The sequence below is a fragment of the Ambystoma mexicanum genome, chromosome 3p, assembly GCF_040938575.1.
Source record: "Ambystoma mexicanum isolate Mex_15411 chromosome 3p, UKY_AmexF1_1, whole genome shotgun sequence".
Lineage (NCBI taxonomy): Eukaryota > Metazoa > Chordata > Amphibia > Caudata > Ambystomatidae > Ambystoma > Ambystoma mexicanum.
The window spans coordinates 353,738,059-353,758,386 of NC_090925.1; the positions used below are offsets into that span (position 1 = coordinate 353,738,059).

Here is a 20,328-nt window from a genome sequence, read left to right on the forward strand (position 1 = left end):
GTTGTTCTTTCTTTTAAATTGCATTCCTGCAAACTAACTGTAGTTTTAGACATGCACAATGCGTCACCGTCGATCCATAATTTTGCGAGTAAATAATCAACCTTGCCCTGTCGAGATCAATGTTAGAATACACTGTATTATTATAAGAGTATGATCCAAAAACAGTACATTACATGAAAAGCATCCATCACGTCGAAAATATATGCAAAGCATCCCAGATTCGGATTCCATTTTAAGCATACCAAAGAATAAGTGCTCTCTATACACAAGCACCTTTAAACACGACAGGTGGCAGGACGAAAAGACCAGGCATGAGATTAAACAGAAAACACATTCTTTTGAAAGCAGACACACCAGAAAAAAACTAATCTGTAAGTCTCGAAACACTTCCTTCTCATCATTAGTTTGGAAAAATATCATTAGTAGATAGTATGAAACCACTTTGCAGCCCACTTTCCCCACTGAGTAAAGCAGGTGCTGCCAAAATCAATCTTCCTGTTAAAAGCATATGTTCTTGTATGGAGAGTTACAGTTCATGAGCTTACAGTATGAATGTTCAACTCTTTAGAATGGCCACCTAAAAAAAAGAAATATCGGGACCAAAGACACTTCACAGAAACATGAAACCAAACACTTGTGTTATTGTCAAAAGGCACACTTTTCACATTCTATGCACAGAAGCCCAGCAGCCCCTCTAAAATAGTAAAACAGCCATGACAGCACCTTAGGTTGCGTTGGGTCTAGGAGAACAGGTCCATGAATCAAAAAGAGCCACTATGTATTTCATGAAGCCAAACAAGTACCCATTTTGCAATTGGCTGTGACCTGCTAAAGTAACCTTTCTCAGGTCAGTTTTATGCAGCATCTTTTCTGCTGTGGCAAAACAGAAGGTAGGCGAAACTCTTTCTAGTTTGGTGGACGAATGAACGCAGTTTTAACAGAACAGGATGACAGAATGGAGACAATCATGTTCTCATGAAAACAGTCTGGCGAGAAGTCGATTGGATCAACCACACGGAAGAATGTAGAAACACTAGGAAAAATGAAGTACCCTATCAAGCCACCAGATCCCATTTTAGCAGTCACACCTCTTCTCTCCCGTTTCAGCTGCATGGACTACTGGTCTCGCAGAAAAGTAAATTTAAGGCTCTCTTGGGATCACAATGTTCTATTTTTCATGGCCATTGTCCAGATTTCTTGCACTTTCTTTGCAGTTTACCAATGAAAGTTTATGGTGGTCCAACTTTTCAACTTTGTACATCAAACTGAACCTCAGTGCAGTCTCTATGCAGACACTGCACGCTCTGTGTGCCTGGGGCAATGCCAGCAGGTAACCTTAACAAGCTGTTTCATTGAGCCTCCCCAGAGAGTGCAAAAGTGGTGCAGTGCTTAGTGCCTTCCATTGAGTGCCTGACACAATGTTGAAAGGAAATGATGCACTACAAATCTTGCGTTGTTACATCAAAGTGCTGTTAAAAGTGGCTCATACCAGGAAACTCTTGTTGTCAACATTGCAGCCCAAACATAACTTTTAAACCCCACTTTCAGGGCCACGATTCAATGGGGAAGCCTCCTTTTGGAACTAACTAACCTGCTAAGGGTGCTACTTTCTTTGACTTTACAATGCTGTCAGTCCTTATCTGATTTCTCAACATGTGCTGGTGATGATGGCAATACTTATTTTAGCCTGCTGGTGGTTGATGGAGAGACATTGATGTATTAGCTCTAAAATTACTTTTATATTCAGTTGGTCCAACATTAATGAAAGAACCTTTTTGAAGATGTTTAAAGATTTGGGGAGTGTCTCTGAAAAGAGTTAATTCTATGTAAAGATGTGGTCTGTCCTTGGAATCGGTGTACATTTTGTGTGCGCACACATTTAAAAGACCCAGTATCTTTGTGATCACAATTGTTTTCTATGGTCAGGGACTTTCAACCTTTTCAAATTAAAGGGACCACACGCCTTGGGTCCCCCCTACATGTGCCCCAAGGTTTCCGATCAGCAGACTTTCGTTCTGGGGCTTAAAAAGTGCCCTTTGCAGCGCTTGCATTACCAGCTGTTTTCTTTTGCCACGGGATATACAGAAGTGTTAACACCTCATTGCCTTCTAAAACTGGTTCCTCCACATCACCCATTTGTTGACAAAGAAGGGTTTAGTGCTCTTCAGTGAGCATTTCCTGTATAAGCTCCCTGACTGCTGCCGTCTCTTGGTAATTGGCGGCTATTAACCCTATCTTTGTTGCCATTGTAATGTATACACCCCACAGGTGCTTCAGACTCTTTTCGCTCCAAGGAGGGGGCCCCCCAACAATCCTGTTGAAATGGGCCCAAACACATCCTCAGCCAGGCCTGTTTAAATAGAGTGATCACCAATCTACAGTGTGGGTGCCTCTATCATTAATGTATTTGCGAAACTTCCCCACAGAACACCCTGCTTTCGTAGAAGGTGGAGTCACCCCACCTTGTACGGGAGCAGGGTGTTTGGAGGGGAAGTTTCACAAATAAAGTCATGATAATGATATTTATTTTATATAGCGCTTTCACCAAAACACTTTACTTATCACCCAACCGAAGTTGCTACTCTAAAAAGCTGATGTATTTGCAAGGATAAAAGTCAACAAAAGTTACTTTTTAACACACAATACAGGTAGGATTTTAAGACTGACTTAATATCTAATGTATGCATTTTGTATTTCATTTCCATCTAGTTCTTTATTTAGTGCCCTATTGACATCTGTTACTTTCATTGTTATATTTATAATTTTTGGGGAGTGGGGGGCGCCAACGATGCTTCCCGCCTAGGGTGCAATCTGGTCTAAGACCGGCCCTGAGTGACTCGTATGTGTTATGTCCGTATATTGGATACATGACATTTGCGCACACCACACCTTTCCTTGGATTTCATCCTCACCACATGAGACGGTCGCCTGAAATTGGTGAAACTTCAATGTGGTCATAGAAGGACTGGAAAAAGCTCATTCTAAGTGTTGACACCAGAAACCATATTTCAAGGTGCGAGGACGCACCGTTTCCAAGATATTTGCACTGCAACACAGAGCACTGCACCAGAGTGAAGCAACAGGTGGGAGAGCGCACAGAATGTTCAAGTATGCTGCAGCACTCCAACTATCGCTTCCCCCTCCATGTCTGCTCTGGGGTATGTCAGCTGACCACATGTACCCATTCTCAGTGCAGTTTACTTCAGAGTGCAAAGCACATCAAGCTATAAGCGACCTGTAACGGTGACCTACAGGATCATTGATTTGCATTATGTCTCTCTACAGAACCCATGCAGAGTACAGGTACTTTCTGCTAGTATACATACACACCCATTTACAAAAAAACACTTTACTTTTTCAAAATACATTGCTGCTCCGAGGAACTGGTCTTCAGGCAGGCCAGGACACACTCCCTTGCACCATGCATGCAAGGAACCAGCTTGTTCCTGTCATGTGCAGAGCAGGGGAGCCAGAGCCATCCATGTCCTGTGGGGAGAGGGGGGGGTGGGGGGGTCTTTTTTCAAGTTTATTCTGACAATAAAGAGATGATTGTTACGGTGAACATTTTTCGAGGGGATTGGGGCCTCTGATGTATTCCATATCTGACAGTAATCACCACAGTTGTGCTGTGTTGATTACTGTTATAAATATGGAATACGTCGTCGGACCATCCCATCGAAAGAACGTTACCAGGTAAGAGTAACTTGTTCTTTGAAGTCGGAATAACTTCAAAAATAAATGTAAAGAGGGTGCTCATCTGAGAGCCGCCTTTACTTTTAGTTTCTCTGCCTCTGCAACCCTTAACCAGGGGTCACAGAAATAGGGCCAGTAGTTGCACAGGAATGGCCAGGGGGTCAGATTTGTGACCACCCCCCCTTTCCCAATTGAGGTCCCTGTCTATATATTTGCCCTTTGCCTTCGAAGCTTTGGTGCCAATTAAACCCAGTTTCAAGCAAGATCCAGGCATCCTTTTTAGAAGAGGCCTTTTTCCTTGCCTCGGGTGTTGAACAGAATCCAGTAATTGTAGGATGCTAATATATCTGGTAGAGCTGAATATCTCCAACCTCCTTTGCTATTCCCCTGCGTGTCTGCTCCATTTCTGTGGTTTTAAACTGCTGTTTGGGTTCTCTGGTGAATGTTCCATCACTGAGAGGGTTGGGGGAGTTCCAGCTTTTTATTTATACTTCAATTGCTGTGTTCGTAAGGGGAATATTGGCAATCCATTTTATATTCTCCTGAAACATCACCTTTTGCTGTTTTTTTTTTTTCCTCTTCTCCAAGTGCTAATTTCACCTTTGCTCAGTCACTTGTCTGGGTTTTGTGGGGAATGCGCTGAAGCACTGAGGAAGCTCCAGTGCAGACGAGCATGGTAGGCTGAAGAGACCAGGTGTCCCCTTTCGCCACTCTTGATCCTGGATTGAACCTTTGGCCAACCGGGACAACTGTAGGCTTTTCAAACCAGTCTGTGTAATGGTTGGCAAATCCGCAACTTAATTTGTTCTGCCTCCCGGCGGATACTCCTTGCTTCTTGTCAATCTATGGCTGCAAGGAAATATATCAAGTTTATTTCACAGGAATAGGCTCATCAGCAGGAACATACTTTTTTTCACATGTATTAAAAAGTAGGCCACAATAGCAGGCCTTATGTTTGTAATGTTTAGTCTGCATCAGCATTACCTCTAACTGTTTTTTTTTTTTTTTTCTTCAACCAAAAAAATATTTTTTCCTTTTTAGTGGTAGAAATCCCTTCAAGTTTCCTCCTCCACACACACCACTCGCATGTTCAACTCGTCCATGCGTGAAGGAATGGTGAAGGGTACAGCAGGGTTTGGAAAAGCTCTGCCTCCGCTAAAGCTGTAATCTTGTGCTGGCAACTGTCTGGCTCAAGCCGTTAAATTCTCTGGGGTGGAAACAGTCTTTGTTTTGGGGGGAAAACCAGCATTTTGAGTTTGTCTGGAAGGCAGCGGCGCTTTCTTAGTAATGACTGAGTAAGCCTGGACTAAGCTTAATTATCTATTCCAATGTTTTCCACACACAATCTTCCGTTGTCTTCTGTGGATGCTTGATCACAAATGTGTCCTTCTGAAAAATGACAAGCCAATATCAGATGTCACAATGCCATCCACAATGTTAAAACATGACATACACTAACATACTACTGGTATGTGTATTGTTATAATTGTCACTTAATATTCATTTGCAGAACTTTTTATAATTTGCATATCGCCTCTTACCCAATCAAACCAAAATCCTATAGTGGTCTTCAACCTCAATCAAATATGTTAAGGTACACACTAATTGCTGCTCCAATCTGATTCCAGTCCAAATATTCCAACCGAGCCTGCTTGCATCAATGTCTCCAACTTAACCATTGCTCACCCCTTTACTCTCCTACCTCATTCTACTAGATTTCTCTGCAGCCTTTACCACTGTGGACCATCCCTCCCTCCACCAAACAATCCTCCCATGACTTCAAGGACACTGTACTTGGTGACCTTGTAGGTCTGTGACCTTGGTTTCTTCTCATGAAACACACCACTCCTCCATGTGGTGGTCGCGAGGATCAGTCCTGGACCCACTTCCTTCCAACGTACCCTCTGGGGCCATAGTTTAAGTCTGAAGCTATAACAGTCTGCCTCACTCATCCGTATTTAGCTGGCTCTATGCTGCTAGATGGGTACTCCTCCAAGACGGCAGTCCCCTTTCTCCTAGCAACCTCTAACTCCAGTCTTTTTTCTTTTCTCATGGTTTTCCCACAACTTCCTCACAACTTCAGAAATGGCTAGCGACCCTTAACTCTTTCAGTTGATAACGTCCAGTGTCAGGCTAGACTTTTATGAGAAATGCCCCTGCACCTGTACCATTTATAAAAGTTAGATAATTTTTCTTGTTACTCAGAAAGCTGATGCTGCCCAATCTTTGTCTACCCATTGCTCATTTGTGCCTAGTACTCCACTTTGCTAAACGCTCCCTATGCCCCATCCAAATCCTCCCCTCGACCTACTGTCACCCTGCAGGATGGCTGTTCATGCAAAATAATCGCCTCAAATGTCCTGCTCCCCACCACCCTCCCGTCGCATTACCTTGCTGACTGCATTTCATTGTGCTCTGTCTCCGCGCTCCTCAACAACCTATCTCTACCTGGGCCTAATTGCACCTCCTCTGACTTTAGCTCCTTCTCTACTAGCCTCGTTCCCCTGGGCTATCGTAGCCGTTCATTGGAACTGTTCAAAACCATTCTGAAAACACTTGTGAGTGAAGTGCCTCTATATCATACTTTCTCAGCTGACTGTCCTGCCTGCGACTTGATAATGACCCGTGAAATAGGCAAATTCCGTATACTTCTGGACTCTTTGGCCCTATGCCCTGAATGTCCTTATTTGTTTACATAGGAACTCTGTAGTTTCTGAAATATATTATGTCTTCTGTTAGTGGGGGTTTGCCTTGCTGCCTCGATTCTTAATGCACTGGTAAACGTTTGTTGTGATTGCATAAGGGAGTGAGGTATTGTAGTAAATTATGCATGATGTTTTTATAAATCGATGCTCTTGTTTTCTGTGTCTGGGCTCCTTGCCCAAATCTAATCTAAACCGCCTATTCTTACACCTTATGTACCACTAGCGAGATGAGTAGTCTCCTGTCCCAAGCAATTTGGTAACACATTTTCCTTGCTGTCTCTTCCTCTTCTAGGAAGAGAACTGAGGTCAAAACTAAGAGCACAGAAGAGCAGGAGCTGGAGACCATGCAAAAAATGCAGAAGGAGGTGGCACAGCAGCGCAGGAGGAATGAGAGGAATTTAAGGGCGTCTATTGCAGGCACAGGTTATCCAAGCAGCTGGCAGGGGAGGGGGTGCTAGTCAAAATGTTTAGACTTAGTTGGATTTTTGTTTGACTTCTGATGTTTGCATCTTTTTAGGTCAACCTGTAAGAAAAACTGTTGGCCCAGTAACACAACCTGTTGATTTTCGCTTCTCCACTGATGACCATCTCAAACGATCGCGAGAGAGTAAGCCTGCTGATTGTTTTAAAGAGGTTGACTTTGCTGCAGTCCTCAGGAAACCCACTTCCTCCCCGGTGAGTTCAATACGTAGGTGGCTCTAGCATTTCAGCAGCATTGTTCTATATTACACCAAGATGGCTAGTGTGTAAAGGTCGTATATTTGAATAGTTTGCGAAGTGACCACCACAGCAAGTATTGGGGTCTCTATAGGTGTTGACAAGGCCAACATTGGTGCAGTGGGGGCTGAGGGCTTTGAATTACTTTCCTGTATCAACTGAAGACTACATACGACCCAAATGTTGAATAACTTTTTTGTGAGCATTCTCATCGCACCACTAACCCTACAAAGTCAAGCCAATCGGCTTTACACACTATTTCTTTTAGCCTTGTTTCGGCCTGCAGACGGCCTTTCTAATCAAGCAATCAACAGCTGTTGACATTGTGGCCATCCTTTTAAATGTTCAAGCACAACACTGCACTGCTGCATACTAAATTGTGCTGCAGCAAAGAATGACCACCTGTATAAGGAAAGCATGTGCATTAAGGCACTCTTCTGGAGCCACATTCTGGACTGAAGCTGCTATAAGCCACTCCTATATCTTCATGTAATAATATCATGGCAACTGTGCATTGTCTTTTGGGTCTGAAGTTTAAGCATATTTACACTTCAAATTGTGAAATGAGGCAGTCATTGCTGCTAGTTTTACTGTCTCTATCTCACACAGATATCACAAGCGGGATGGCCCCAAGTCCATTTTACCCCTAACTGAATGCAGTGTGTGTCAAATGAACAGATGGTGCTTTATGGTTCCTTTTAATGTTAAAGCGAGGGGTGATTTATTTTTCTTCAATCTAAAGAACTGTGGTAATTCATGTTTCCAAAATGTTTTTAACTCTAGGCAAAGCCAGGTAACTTCACTGGCGTGACCTTTGCCCTTTTTCGTACTGATATTTTGAAAGCATTCTAGCGTTACCTACCTATATTGACACGGACCCTGCTAAACAAAATCAAGTAAAAGCTGTGATATAACTTCTGTCAGAAAATATATATGGTTCGAAGTTTTGAGTTGAGCTTTGCTCAGTAAGTAAGGCAAGTGTCCTCTTATTTGGACTAATGATGCATACTGGGAGTGATCTTTTAAATTAGTTACTGTACTTTAAAAAGAACTAGCTTGCAATGTCAGCAGATCTGCCATTTCATTTTTGTAATATAGCTTCTTAGACCAAGAATACATACAATTTTAATTTCACAATGGCCATTCTTGGAAAGGGTTGTGCTCTTATGAGAACAGTTCAAGATTTTCATTTTCCTGTTCCTCCCCACGGACTTCTATGCAACAACCCTTTTCTTTGGTTTTGGTGGCACGGCCACCAAAATATCACCAACACCATTGCTACAGAGAAGTGTAAAAGGGTGCCATAAAGCTGACTTTCAGTTGGCGTGACAACTAAATGCTGTGGCATGATCGGCCGACACAGTAAATGGGATTTCTTATTCATTCTGCTGATAAAATGCAATAGTGGCTAGTGTAACACATTTTCTCCCAATCCGGAGTACTGACTGAGGTGTTACATCTGTCCCTTTAAAAGCTGGGGCCGCATAGTGATCTTTCTTTTCGCAGCCATAAGGAGTGGGGCTACTTTCCTGGCCCTGTTGGGCTAGCTGTTTCCCTTTCTTGACTGTTACCAAGTGCATTGTGGAGAGCAGATCAGAGGCACAGACCGGGAAGGAACAGTCGATCAGAGTAGGGTGACCACCTATGCTGAATTTCCATGGACAGTCCGTGATCATAATGGTATGCCGCCTAAAATGGTCGGTTACAGGCAGCATTTGTCTATTTTTTCAGATTTGGATCCCCTAGCCAATGAAATGGGATTTTGAAAGTTTGTATTCATTAAGTATATTACACTTTCTTTGGTTTGCATGGGGCCACAGGGAGTGACATAGACTGCATCTACATAAAGATTTTCAGGGAAGACACTTTTTTTTTTAGAGCGCAATGTGGCAGAGGAATAACTAGGGTTTGTGTATTCCTGCTGCTCTCCCTTTTCTGTACACACCCCGGCCCTGAGAAGCATGTCTGGGCCCTCCCAGACCAAGCAGTGTGATTATCGTCACATATGTCTACAAACGCAGTTCATTTCAGTGGGGCTAGGGCATGGCGTCCTATTGAATTATCGTGATGGTACGGATATGTGACTAAGTACAGTGCCGATTCTGACAACAAGACACCTGTACTGATTGGACCACCAATGCATCTAGCACGCGTGCGAGAAACGTTTACAGTTTCCACAGCATTAAGGTTTACTGAGACTCCTGATCTGTCTGGCTAGTATATCATTCCCAATTTACACATGGTCAAGACCAGGATTTATGATTGGTGATGTATTAGCAGCCCATGCCTGCGATTTCGGTTCCCAGGTTATGAACCAACCATTGTGATCTATATGGTTCAAGTGAAGATTTCTAGTTACCACGAAGACCAATGTCTTCCTTTCACTCCACCCAGCAAGACTAATGAATTGTCTATAGAGTGAAATCCAAGGTACATGACTATGTTGTACAGCAATTAAGAACTGCTATTAACGGAAGACTTTTAGGTCACCAATCCCAATTGAAGATTGCTGCGGATATGGACAAACATGTTGGGTTTTCTTGCCTGATTTTAGGAATCATAACCTAAGAATAAGAGTTTGACTTGATTCGTCTAGTTAGGGAATCGCTGGTTTTAACTGTTTTGCATTTCTGGAGCATTACATTTAGTTTCTGTTAATAGCTAAATTTAGATATGAACTTCATGCTTGATTTTTCAATTTCCATTCATTTTGTCTAATTTATGTTGCATAGAGCGGACGAGTACGTAGAACGAACAAGCGCAGATTGTATCCAATACTGATTGCATAGAATGGATGAATACGTAGATCGTGGGGCAGACAGGAGTGCATGCATGGGAGCGCATAGAATTTGCGTGACATATATAGTATGGTTTGGAATGCAGAGAACGTCTGAAAGGGAATATAACCCACCATATCTCACCACGCTTACTCTCCTTACATCACCACTCAACTAGAACACAGATACTATGACACCATTCGGTATAACTGTTCTCATACCAACATCCGCCGCTCACTCCACATTCTAAGTAATTACTGCTGGTTACACCCCCCCCCAGCCAGGCATTCTCCTCAGGCCTAACGAAGCCACATCCGGTTTGGATCAATCCTGCCAGAACGAACGCATACTTCTGATCTCTCAACCTTCACACCTACCTCTAGAAAGCAGCTATTACACGGATACTGCACGAGCTGCACACATACCCGGTGCTCACACGCACCTTTTGACTCTCCCTACTGATCTGAACTTCGGTTCCCAAGGGCGTTCAACCTACCAGCGTCTTCAGACCATACCAATGGTATATAAGGCGCTATATAAATGCAAAATTACAATAACAATTTAGGTGATTGGTATGGATATGCCGTGTGAATGTTATGTTAAATGAATTTCTAAAGCGCAACATTCACCCGGAGGTATCTTGGCGCCAAGGTAGGCAGTAAGGTGCAGCAGCAAAGTACTAGAACAAATGGGTATTAAGGTCACGGTGGAAGACCAGATTGTTTTCGCTGGCGCAGAGATCGAAGGGAAGTCTGTTCCAGGATAATGTAAGGTATAAGTAACCTGGAAAGAGACTGCGCCTAATTTTTGCAAATTAGTTTTATTTCTCAGAAAATTGTCCTTCTAGTTGATGACACGTGTTTCGGTCCTCCAAGGACCTTTTTCAAATCAGGGCTATAGATTAGTCTTGTAGTCCTGTAAGATGCCCCTGTCACATAGTGTGAAAAATGAGCTTCCATATATCGAAAGGGTAAATCCCTGCTGTTCAGAATAAGCGCGTACGATCGCAAAGTTGCTACAAGTCTCGAGAACCAGGATCTGCGTATCATCTGCATATGAGTAGTATCTGAACCCATGTGCCAGTAAAAGAAGTATGAGGGCGAATGTACAAGTTAAAAAGGATAGGGGAGAGTGCAGATCCCTGAGGGACACCACAAAAGCATTCCCGGAAGGGAGCAAAAAGGAGGCAGAGACACGGAGTCCCATCAGTCAGAAAAGCTTGGAACCAGTCGAAGACCTGACCCGAGATGTCTGCATCAGACAGCTGGACAGAAGAGTGGGGTGGTCTACAGTGTCAAACGCGGCAGATAAATCCAATACCGCTTGCACCCCACCCTGGTCGACTAACCGGTCAAGGTCGTCCATGACAGAATTAAGTAGACTCTGACCCCTTTCAGTCTGGCTTTCGCCCTGGTAGGGCGACAAAAGAATCCGGATGATTCCAGGAAAAAGAAGAGGGGAGACCAAAGTCTCAAGCAGCTTACTATTAAACAGAAGCTGAGAGATGGGCCTAAAATTAGCCATTACCCTAGGATCAAGAGTGGGTTTCTTCAGCAGAGGAAGCACCAGCGCATGTTGAAGTTGTCTAGGGATTACACCATTTTGGAATTAGTTATTTATGGCGGCCCGGCCGAAATATAGGGAAGTGGCTCGGGCGCAGTATCTTTAATTGGTGTTAGAGGGATGGCATCTGCTGGAGAGGCAGATTTAAGGCCATGACTGGCTTTGAGTGTATCAGTTAGAAAACACAGGAAAAGACGACCATGATGCAGTAGGGGCCACGAGGTGAGGAGGGCTCCGACCAGCAGTAGTAGAAGCGGCTTTAGCAATATCTGCACGTATGCATTCGATTTTAGAGTCGCGAGAGAGTCCACAAGACTTGAGACGGAGTGATGGCAGAGTCCATTTTATTAGGGGCAGAAATGGAGTTGATCAATTCAAATCGAGCTTTGGGTTTATTTATGGCTGCTTCAATCTTGGCTCCAAAGGTCTTTTTAGCCAGGTCAATAGTCTGATGATTAGTCAGCAGGTTGCGAAAGGGGAGTTTAGCTATAGTGGAGTAGGATAGCCTCCAGTTCCTTTCTGCTTGTCTACAGGCCAGCTTTTTTTAATTTGAGTTCATCAGAGAACCAGGGTTCTGACCTATGCTTAATGCTTTTGGACAATTTAAGCAGAGGCCAGAAGATCGGCCACTTCCAGAAAGGCATTTTCAGTTGTAATAAGAGTAGAACTAACAGAGCCGTTCATGCATTGCTGTAATAAGTGCAGATTGAGATGTTTTCCGCCAATCGCGTCTAAGGGCAGTAGGTTTAGGGACTAAGGACTTCAAGGGGAGGTAAGGAAGAACTAATTGAATAAGAAAATGGTCTAACCAAAGAAGAGGGTAAAGCAAAGGCATTTCGACCGAAGAAACAGGGTCGCATATGAAGTCAAGGGTGTTGCCCAATTGGTGAGTGGGTTTACTAATCCATTGCGGGAGCCCCAAATCATCCATAGATGCCAAGAAGGACGAGACCTGATTAGGATTAAAAGTGTTAGGAGACAGATTAAAGTCGCCAGCAACCCAAAGATTAGGATATTCTGTCATAAATTCCGATATAAATTCAGGGAAAGCAGTGCAAAAATTTGCATCAGCGCCCGGAGGTCTATCTACCAAGATGGTCTGGGTGGATTGAGGGGAAATGGTCATATGAGCAAAAGGCACTCCATCCTCAAGGAATGGGATAGGTAGGGTGCACTGAGCAGTGTAGGTATCTTTGTACATAATAGCGACCCCTCCGCCAGGACGAGCGGCGGTATGGTCAGCATGAATCAAATGGGGAAGAGCCTGGACCACTGAAGGGCCCGGGGATTCTTGAAGCGAGGTTTCTGTAAGTAAGAAAAGGTCGAACTGGTGTGTCGACACCAGATCATGGCAATGCACAGCATGAGCCACCAGGGAGCGAGTATTCAGCATGCCACACTTGAGACTGGATGAAATGGTAGTGGTGGTAGTAGTAGGTATCTAGGGTGAGATAGGAATCCTACTGGCCATGTGTCAGAAGGTGCCAAAGAGCTAAGCAGGGTGCGGGTAGTATCCTGTGCTTTGTAATATACCTGGTTCGAGATTATTCATCTCTCTCGTTTAGTGTGCTCAGTCCATGCACAGACGGGCTTGCCTTATGCGCGCTGACGGAGCGCCCGCTCCGCGGACACAAGCACTGACACATATCCCTAGTTGATGTCACATGGGTGCTGGGGAAGCTCGGCCTCACAGACTGAGGACTGCGGGGAAATAAACCCGCAGCCACTGAAAGTCACGTATCGGTGACTAGAAACACAATCCGAAAGTGAGTGAAACAAACGTTACACAACAGCACTGAAATACACTTTTAAAACAATTCAATCAATAGCCGCGCCTGCAAGGCTTTATAACGGGCCACTAAGGACACCGCACCTTCTGAATGATGAGGGTTTTTTTTAGGTGTATGCAGATTCTTTTTCTATGTATTTGTTATATTTATTGTATCAAACATTTATTGTCCACAATTGGTGTGTTGGACAATCATTGTGTTTGACATATTGCACTTGTAGTATTCCATTAATGGATTGTTTGAAGAGCAATACATTTACCATGTAATTGACATACAGGATGAGAATTGATTTTTTTCATGCTCTAACATATCGTTGGCTGTTTTTTTATTAGACATGTGATTATTTACATTACAGTCTTGCTACCTTGCATTGCTCATTACTGACCAGGAATGACTGAAGTTTGACATACCTGGTGTCCCTGTTATTTTGTTTTTTTGGGCAATTCCCTGTGCCTGGTGGTTTGGTAGTCAAGACCGGGAGGTGGGAATGCAGAGGCTGAGCTGATTCACTCTGCACTGGCTTCCTGCCTGCAGGCTAGCTAGCCAGCCAATCCACCCATACCCCAGCCATGCCAAAGAGCAGCCGGTGCCAGCAGCAGTGTTAAGGTGGGTAGTAGCAGCTTTGCAACCAACTGCTGAGCCAGCGACGCTGCCAAACAGCAAGAGTCCTTTCTGTCTATTGGCATAAGTTACCAAGCATGCCATGATGTGCACAGTTTACTTTCACTCTTCGCTTTTCCGCTTGGTGGTACCAGAAACGTTGGGATTTGATCATGTGGCAATTAAAAACCATTCCATCACTAGTTTGGGGACAGATGTGGCATGGGTTTCAGTTGGGGAACTGAGCCTGTGTCTGCATTCAGGGGTGCTTTTGCAAGATAGTTGATTTTACACACTCGTCATCACCTTGATAGTCTCTATATAGTGTGCACTGTGCACGACTCGAGCTGCCATCTTTCTTACCTGGGGTCACAAGTTGCTGTGCGGGGAGAGGTGGGCGGTTGAGGGTTGCATAATGTACATGTGGGGCCAGCTGGGTACCTGTGCATGCAAAATAAATAATGGATGATAATTTCAATAACGCATTAATGGGTGTAATATGGAAAATGTAACTTGCCTGGGGGGGGGGACCAGCTTGAATGTGGTCCTTTTAACCATGTAGAGCAATGCATGTGCATGATCATGCCAGGCTGCACTGCTGCTATATTTCATGGCAGCATTATTGAGTCGTTTAACCCCTCAATTGGTCTCTGGGAAAATCGAAGTAAGTGGGATGATTTGCATACCTATTTCATTGTGCTCCATAGGGTTACATGGGCACACGTCCTTGTCCTAATTCCCCCTTTTCTGTCTTTGGTTAGTGTCGGCCTGGTCAATGATCCCTTCCTAAAACTGTCTTAAGGACTGGAACTCTCCCTTACCTGACACTGATCAGTGGTGGTTTAGTTCAGGATCCCCCTCCAAGCATTCTCTAGTGTGGCGGGACGGAGAGAGATACTTGCCTGCACTTCCCCTAACATTTGGAACCCAATAATAAACCTACCTCCTGAATATTAGAACTTATGAAACTGGTGACGCTAGGGAATTCGGCAGGGGGGGGGGGGGTGTCTGACTTACTAATTCTTATGGATTCCAATTCTAGGTTTGTGCTTGGGGTATCTTGCTGTTTCTGTAACCTAAATAGTTTCCTAGGTTTGTAATCTACCTTTTCACTGACTGTACTACATAGTTATTACTGATGACTCTAACTTAAGCAATAGTATAGCAAAGTGTGAATGTAGTAGTTTGACAATGCTTCCATGAAATTTTCATTGCTTATGTATTGTAAAGGCCTAATCAATCATTGTATATTTGTGTTATAACTGGAATTATTGGAGTGCTAGTCTCATTGTAGCCCTAGACATCTCTGAACCTGCACATCTGGCATGCTGTTTTTGTTGGCATCTGCTAGTAATGTAGCCTTGTCACTCTGGATGCTCCCTCACACACCATCGCACAGGAGGTGGAATCAAAGTATTGATTCCATTTCCAACACAATGAAGGCATTTAAAGGTTAGATGCACAACAGTGTCCCTCCTGCACCCCACAAACGCACCCCCCATATACCAGGCTACTCCATACTTGGCGAGGAAGAGCCAGAGAAATGCTACCTCAGTCACCTTAGCAGCAGCAGGGATACCCCAAATTGCAAGTGTATCTGGGCAGGAACATGACACTACTGTTTGAATGCAAAGATGACAATATGCTTCACAGCATAACTGCACAGATACTTGGGTGATGGGACATCTTTTGCAGTATTGAGTTTCTTTTTGTGAGTGCAGAAGTTGTGCTCATCTACTCTTGTTGAGCAAGCTCCAAACCAATGTTGAAATAGCTGCCTGAACAGCCACATAACCTGCAATGTACTGCTCACTCTATAATTGGAAGGAAATGCAGGCATAGCTAACTTTAAATTGCAGAGCACAGCCAATGACTTAAATGGGCCCTCCTATGAGCAAGATGTGGTGATGGTCTGCAGGAGGGAGGGAAAATACTCACTGGATGGCCAGGATGATTCTGTGTACAGGATGATTCTGTGTACAGGATTTTACCGGTTGCTTACAATCATGATCTTATAGACCCCTACGCCCCCCCAAGCGGTGTTAAGAGCCCTAAAGAGCATGCAATTAAAGGGCTCCTTGATGAGTCATTGACCTGTGTATACACACTGTCCAGTTGATCTTATGAAGCATCCAGTTGGTGGCAAGTCCAACGTAGCACAAATGACCAGGCCTGCAGTGCACAAGACTGATACATCCCTGTGCCCTTCCGTCCCTGAAACCACTTCCCTGTTCCTGCCTCCCCCTGCTCAGTGATTGGGCCTAGCTTGCCCGTGGCGTCGAACGAGGATCTTGACCCTCGCGACCTGAACCGCATTAAGCTTGTGGAATCCTGGCGAGTGCTGGATCTCAGATGTGCATTTTGGTGTGCAGTCTTATTTCGCACTAGTGTGCACTCTGTCCCCCTACCCTTCCTTCCCTGCATCCACTTCCCTGTTCCTGCCCCACCCCTGCTCAGTGATTGGGCCTGGCTACCCTATTTCAAACCCAGCAACCAGGGCAGCCTCCCTGCCCAGGCAGCCAGTCAGCAAAGAGCAACTTGGTCCATGTTTGCCCAGGAAGCCTGCCACTGTCAACCAGCAGCGACAGATATGGTAAGAGTGGTGCGGTTTGTATCATTGTACTCTCATGCCGGCCAGCTAGATGGCTCCTGAATGAAGCTTTTAATCGTTTAACCGATACATCACAAAGTTAAGTGTCTTCCCCCCAAGGTATTTCAGTTTTAGCTGCTTACTACCTACTGCTGTTGTCTCAAACTTGGGCTTTCTTCCCACTGTTCAGGTGTCTCGCATTTGGCTGCTTAACTACCTGCTGCTCTCAAACTTGGGCACTTCCCAACAGCTGCGGTGGTCCATTACGGTTTAGGTCTAATTGACCGGAAAAAAAAGGTTGAAGCGACCAAAAGTTCTAAAAATGCTACCACCAAAGGATCGAACACCAAAAGTATAGTGAGCGGGGCAACACGGGGGACACCCCCGCAGCCACTGTTTATTTTTTCAATGCTACCACCAAAAGATCGAACTTTTGGTGTTCGATCCTTTGGTGGTAGCATTTTTAGAACTTTTGGTCGCTTCAACCTTTTTTTTCCGGTCAATTAGACACCCCTGCAGTTGTCCGAAGAAAAAGGACCCTGCGGTGCCTGTTCCCGATCACGGAAGTGAAAACTGGTGCTGCAGGAACCAGCGTGAAGACAAGGGAAGTGGGGTTTGTTTATGTTGGTCGTGTGGGTTGGGGTGTGCTGTGGGTGGGGGTGTGTTGTGTGTGAGAGAATGTGTTTTCGCAAATTATCGGGGCTGAAATGTCCGAAAACCAAGTGCTCTAACTTTTGGTCATTCGAACACTTGGTTTTCGGACATTTCAGCCGCGTTAATTTTGCCTTCGATAAAATCACTCGAGTCGTCCCTTACACGACCGTGACTGCCAATCTCATTTTGAGCTGGACACCATCACAACAGACCACTGCGCGCCCCACCCCCCCCTCACAATTCTGGTCTATCAGCATCACACTCGCCAAGTCTCGCACTCCCACTCACCCTCCAACCTGCATACAAGAATAACTCGCTGGCATCTCAAGCAGCACCCCCATCTGCTCTACATCCTTTACCCTTGCACCCTTTTTAATGAACTTTCCTTACATGCTGCACAACCCTCTCATCTCCAACCCTTTGACTCGAACCCTATGCTGACCTACCCCACCTCTCACCACACTGCTTTCAATGGTCAAACCAGAGGAGCCCTTTGACGCTCCAAACACGGCCACCCTGCCTCTACATGGAACCCCTGTGCCTCTTTTCAGGTACCCTCCCACCAGCTCAGTACCCACGCTCCCATCAGTCAGACCCCAAGGACCCCTGAGCATCTCCCCTCATCACTCATAAACGGCTAGTTGCAATCCATACCTTAAACCAACATTTTCCTCCACCACCACACTGTGTCCCTCTCTCCCATGCATCCGACATGTCCCATCATCTCCTTACCAAGTCCAAGAAATCCTGGCCTTGTTTTGACAGCCATAACGCATGCGCACCACTCCCCACCTCTAACCCAATCTACCGACCATCCATCTCTAGCCCCTCCCACCCCTTCAAACATGCCCTCTGCACCTAGCCTACCCTCCATCTACAAACATGCCCCTCCTATCCACCCCACCTACCCGATCGCCATTGGGCCACGCCTTTCCCTGCACTCAGTATGGTACGTCTTGCCCTTTCCAGATCATCCCCTCCACCCCTTTCTCCTCACCTCCCCCACCCTCTTGCACACCTCTTGCACCCAAACACACAACTCTGAGACAGAGACCACCCCTCACTTTCATGCCTCTCCATATTTACAACTCTCAACCCTCCTCACTTTTTGCTTGCCACTTTACCACAACCTCACTTTTACCCATGCTCCTATCTTCCCTCTTTTGAAACTACCTTTCCCCCACTACAACCACACCCCCATGGGCACGATTCCTTGACTGCACCAAGCTCAGCACAATCTTACCCCTCAACTTCATTTCCAACACCTCTCCTCTCACGAAGGCTGGCCACCACTTGTTCACTACTAACTCCCTGATCCACCCCCATGCTCTCTGCTCACACCTACTGAATCCCTCCACTCATCCAATACCACCCCTCCAGTCACACCAACTGACCTGATCCTACCACCTACACCAACCACACCTGTGACCTTTACCTTCATATCAGCCACCCTGACCAACCAAGTCCTCCCAGCTAGGACACCCAGGGAAACACCCCTGCTCCACCCAACCCCCACTCCGCCTTCCCTTCAAGTGAGTTGCCTTCCTTTCAATGGCCAAAAACAAACTGCATCCTTCACCTCCTAAACTCTGACAGTCCTGATCTCATCTTCACTGAAACCTGGTTCTTGGACGATTTCAGACCAATTTCACACAAAGCATTCCTTCCCGACTACTCGCTCATCTCACAACAGATGCTACAGAGCAGGTGGAGTAGCCATCCTCCACAAACCTCACATCCCCATCACACTATCTACCCTGCAAAAGCGAACTGCGAATCCCTTCCAGTCAAACTCTGCTGCCCAATCTCTCACAGCTTCCTACTCCTCCAGGCCACCAGGATTTGACAGCCATTTCACCAACAGCCTCTGCGGTGCGCTTGCAACCACACTAGTTAACCACCCAGCACTCACCCTACTGGGGGACTTTAATCTCTGGTTTGACATGCCCAACAACTCCACCCCAGGTTGACAGTCTAGAGGCGCTCAACCTACCCTGCATACCACAGGATCTACCCACATTGCAGGTCACTCCCTTGATGCGATTTTCAGCTCCACTGACCTCATCTGTGTACACCCCTAAACCTCTCCTCTGGACAGACCACTCAGCCATACCTTTCTGTCGCAGCACACCGCTTCCCTGTCCCTCCATGTGAATTTAAATACTGGAACAAGGTCAATCTACTACCTGACCTGGCTGAAGGCCTACTGCGCACCCTCCCTACATTCCCGGCCACAGATAGTTCTTTGACTCTTGACTAAACGACTCGCTCCTTCCTCTCACCCTCTCCAACTCTGCTCCCTCCCGCAAAGGGCCAACCCCTAAGTGGTTCATCCCCCTCCTGAAGGCGTTCAAAACCCAAAATCGCTCCCTTGAGCACACATGGTGAGTATCCAGAACCCCTCTAACCAAGTCTGTTTGCCTACCATTACCAAAACTACATATCGGAGATCCGAAATGCCAAAAAAGCCTTACAATAAAAGAATCCTAAACTGCTGCATCAAATAGCTCCACAGAATTCATGAACCCTTCCTCCATCTCTGCCACGACCACCTCCACCGTAAACGCTCTGAAATTCCCTTTCTGAACACTTCCTCAGTACAGCCCTGGGTGGAACGGCCACACTTTGATGCCAAACTTTCAAACCTCACCCCCTGCCCAACACCTGCTCTTCAAGAATCCACCAACCTCCTCCCCCTTCCCTGTCCCGGAAGCCCTTCTTTCTGCTCTTTCAACTGTATCTTGACTGAGGATTTATCAAACTAATATTCAGCAGTCGACCCTCCGGCTCCCTCTTGATCTGTGTCCTGCCTCACTCCTCAAAGAAATCTTGATTTGTGCAGGAGAACTGGCGAGATCCATAATTGACTCGCTCAACTGCGGCATCTTCCAGAACCCTTCAAAACCACGCATGTCGAACCCCTTCTAAAGACCGCATCCCTCGACCCTCTACAATCAATCGACTATAGGCCATCTTCAGAACCAGATTCTTGGCAAAGCTCAAAGATCGCTCTGCATACTCTCAGCTCAACTGTTCAGTGGAATCCAACAACCTCCTAGACCCCACACAATCGGGCTTACGCCTGTGCCACGGAACAGCAACGACACGTATCTTGATCTGGGATTACCTCAAAGTCTCTGCAGACTCTGAAGGATGCGCAGCACTTGTTGTTCTTGACATCTCGGCAACATTTGACACCATTAACAACTTGATCCCCCTTGACAGACTACACTCTTTGA

At 45.5% G+C, this 20,328-nt stretch overlaps 1 protein-coding gene across 5 annotated transcripts in view; it reads left to right on the forward strand.

The window, feature by feature from the left end:
• LOC138580442 (targeting protein for Xklp2-B-like) overlaps positions 1–20,328 on the forward strand; it is a 247,643-nt gene that overhangs the window by 132,434 nt on the left and 94,881 nt on the right. For all 5 annotated transcript variants that reach the window (XM_069650997.1, XM_069650994.1, XM_069650996.1 and 2 more), the window contains exons 7-8: positions 6,691–6,821; positions 6,916–7,073. In XM_069650997.1, coding sequence (XP_069507098.1) covers positions 6,691–6,821; positions 6,916–7,073 — 289 coding nt within the window. The remainder of the gene's footprint in view (positions 1–6,690; positions 6,822–6,915; positions 7,074–20,328) is intronic.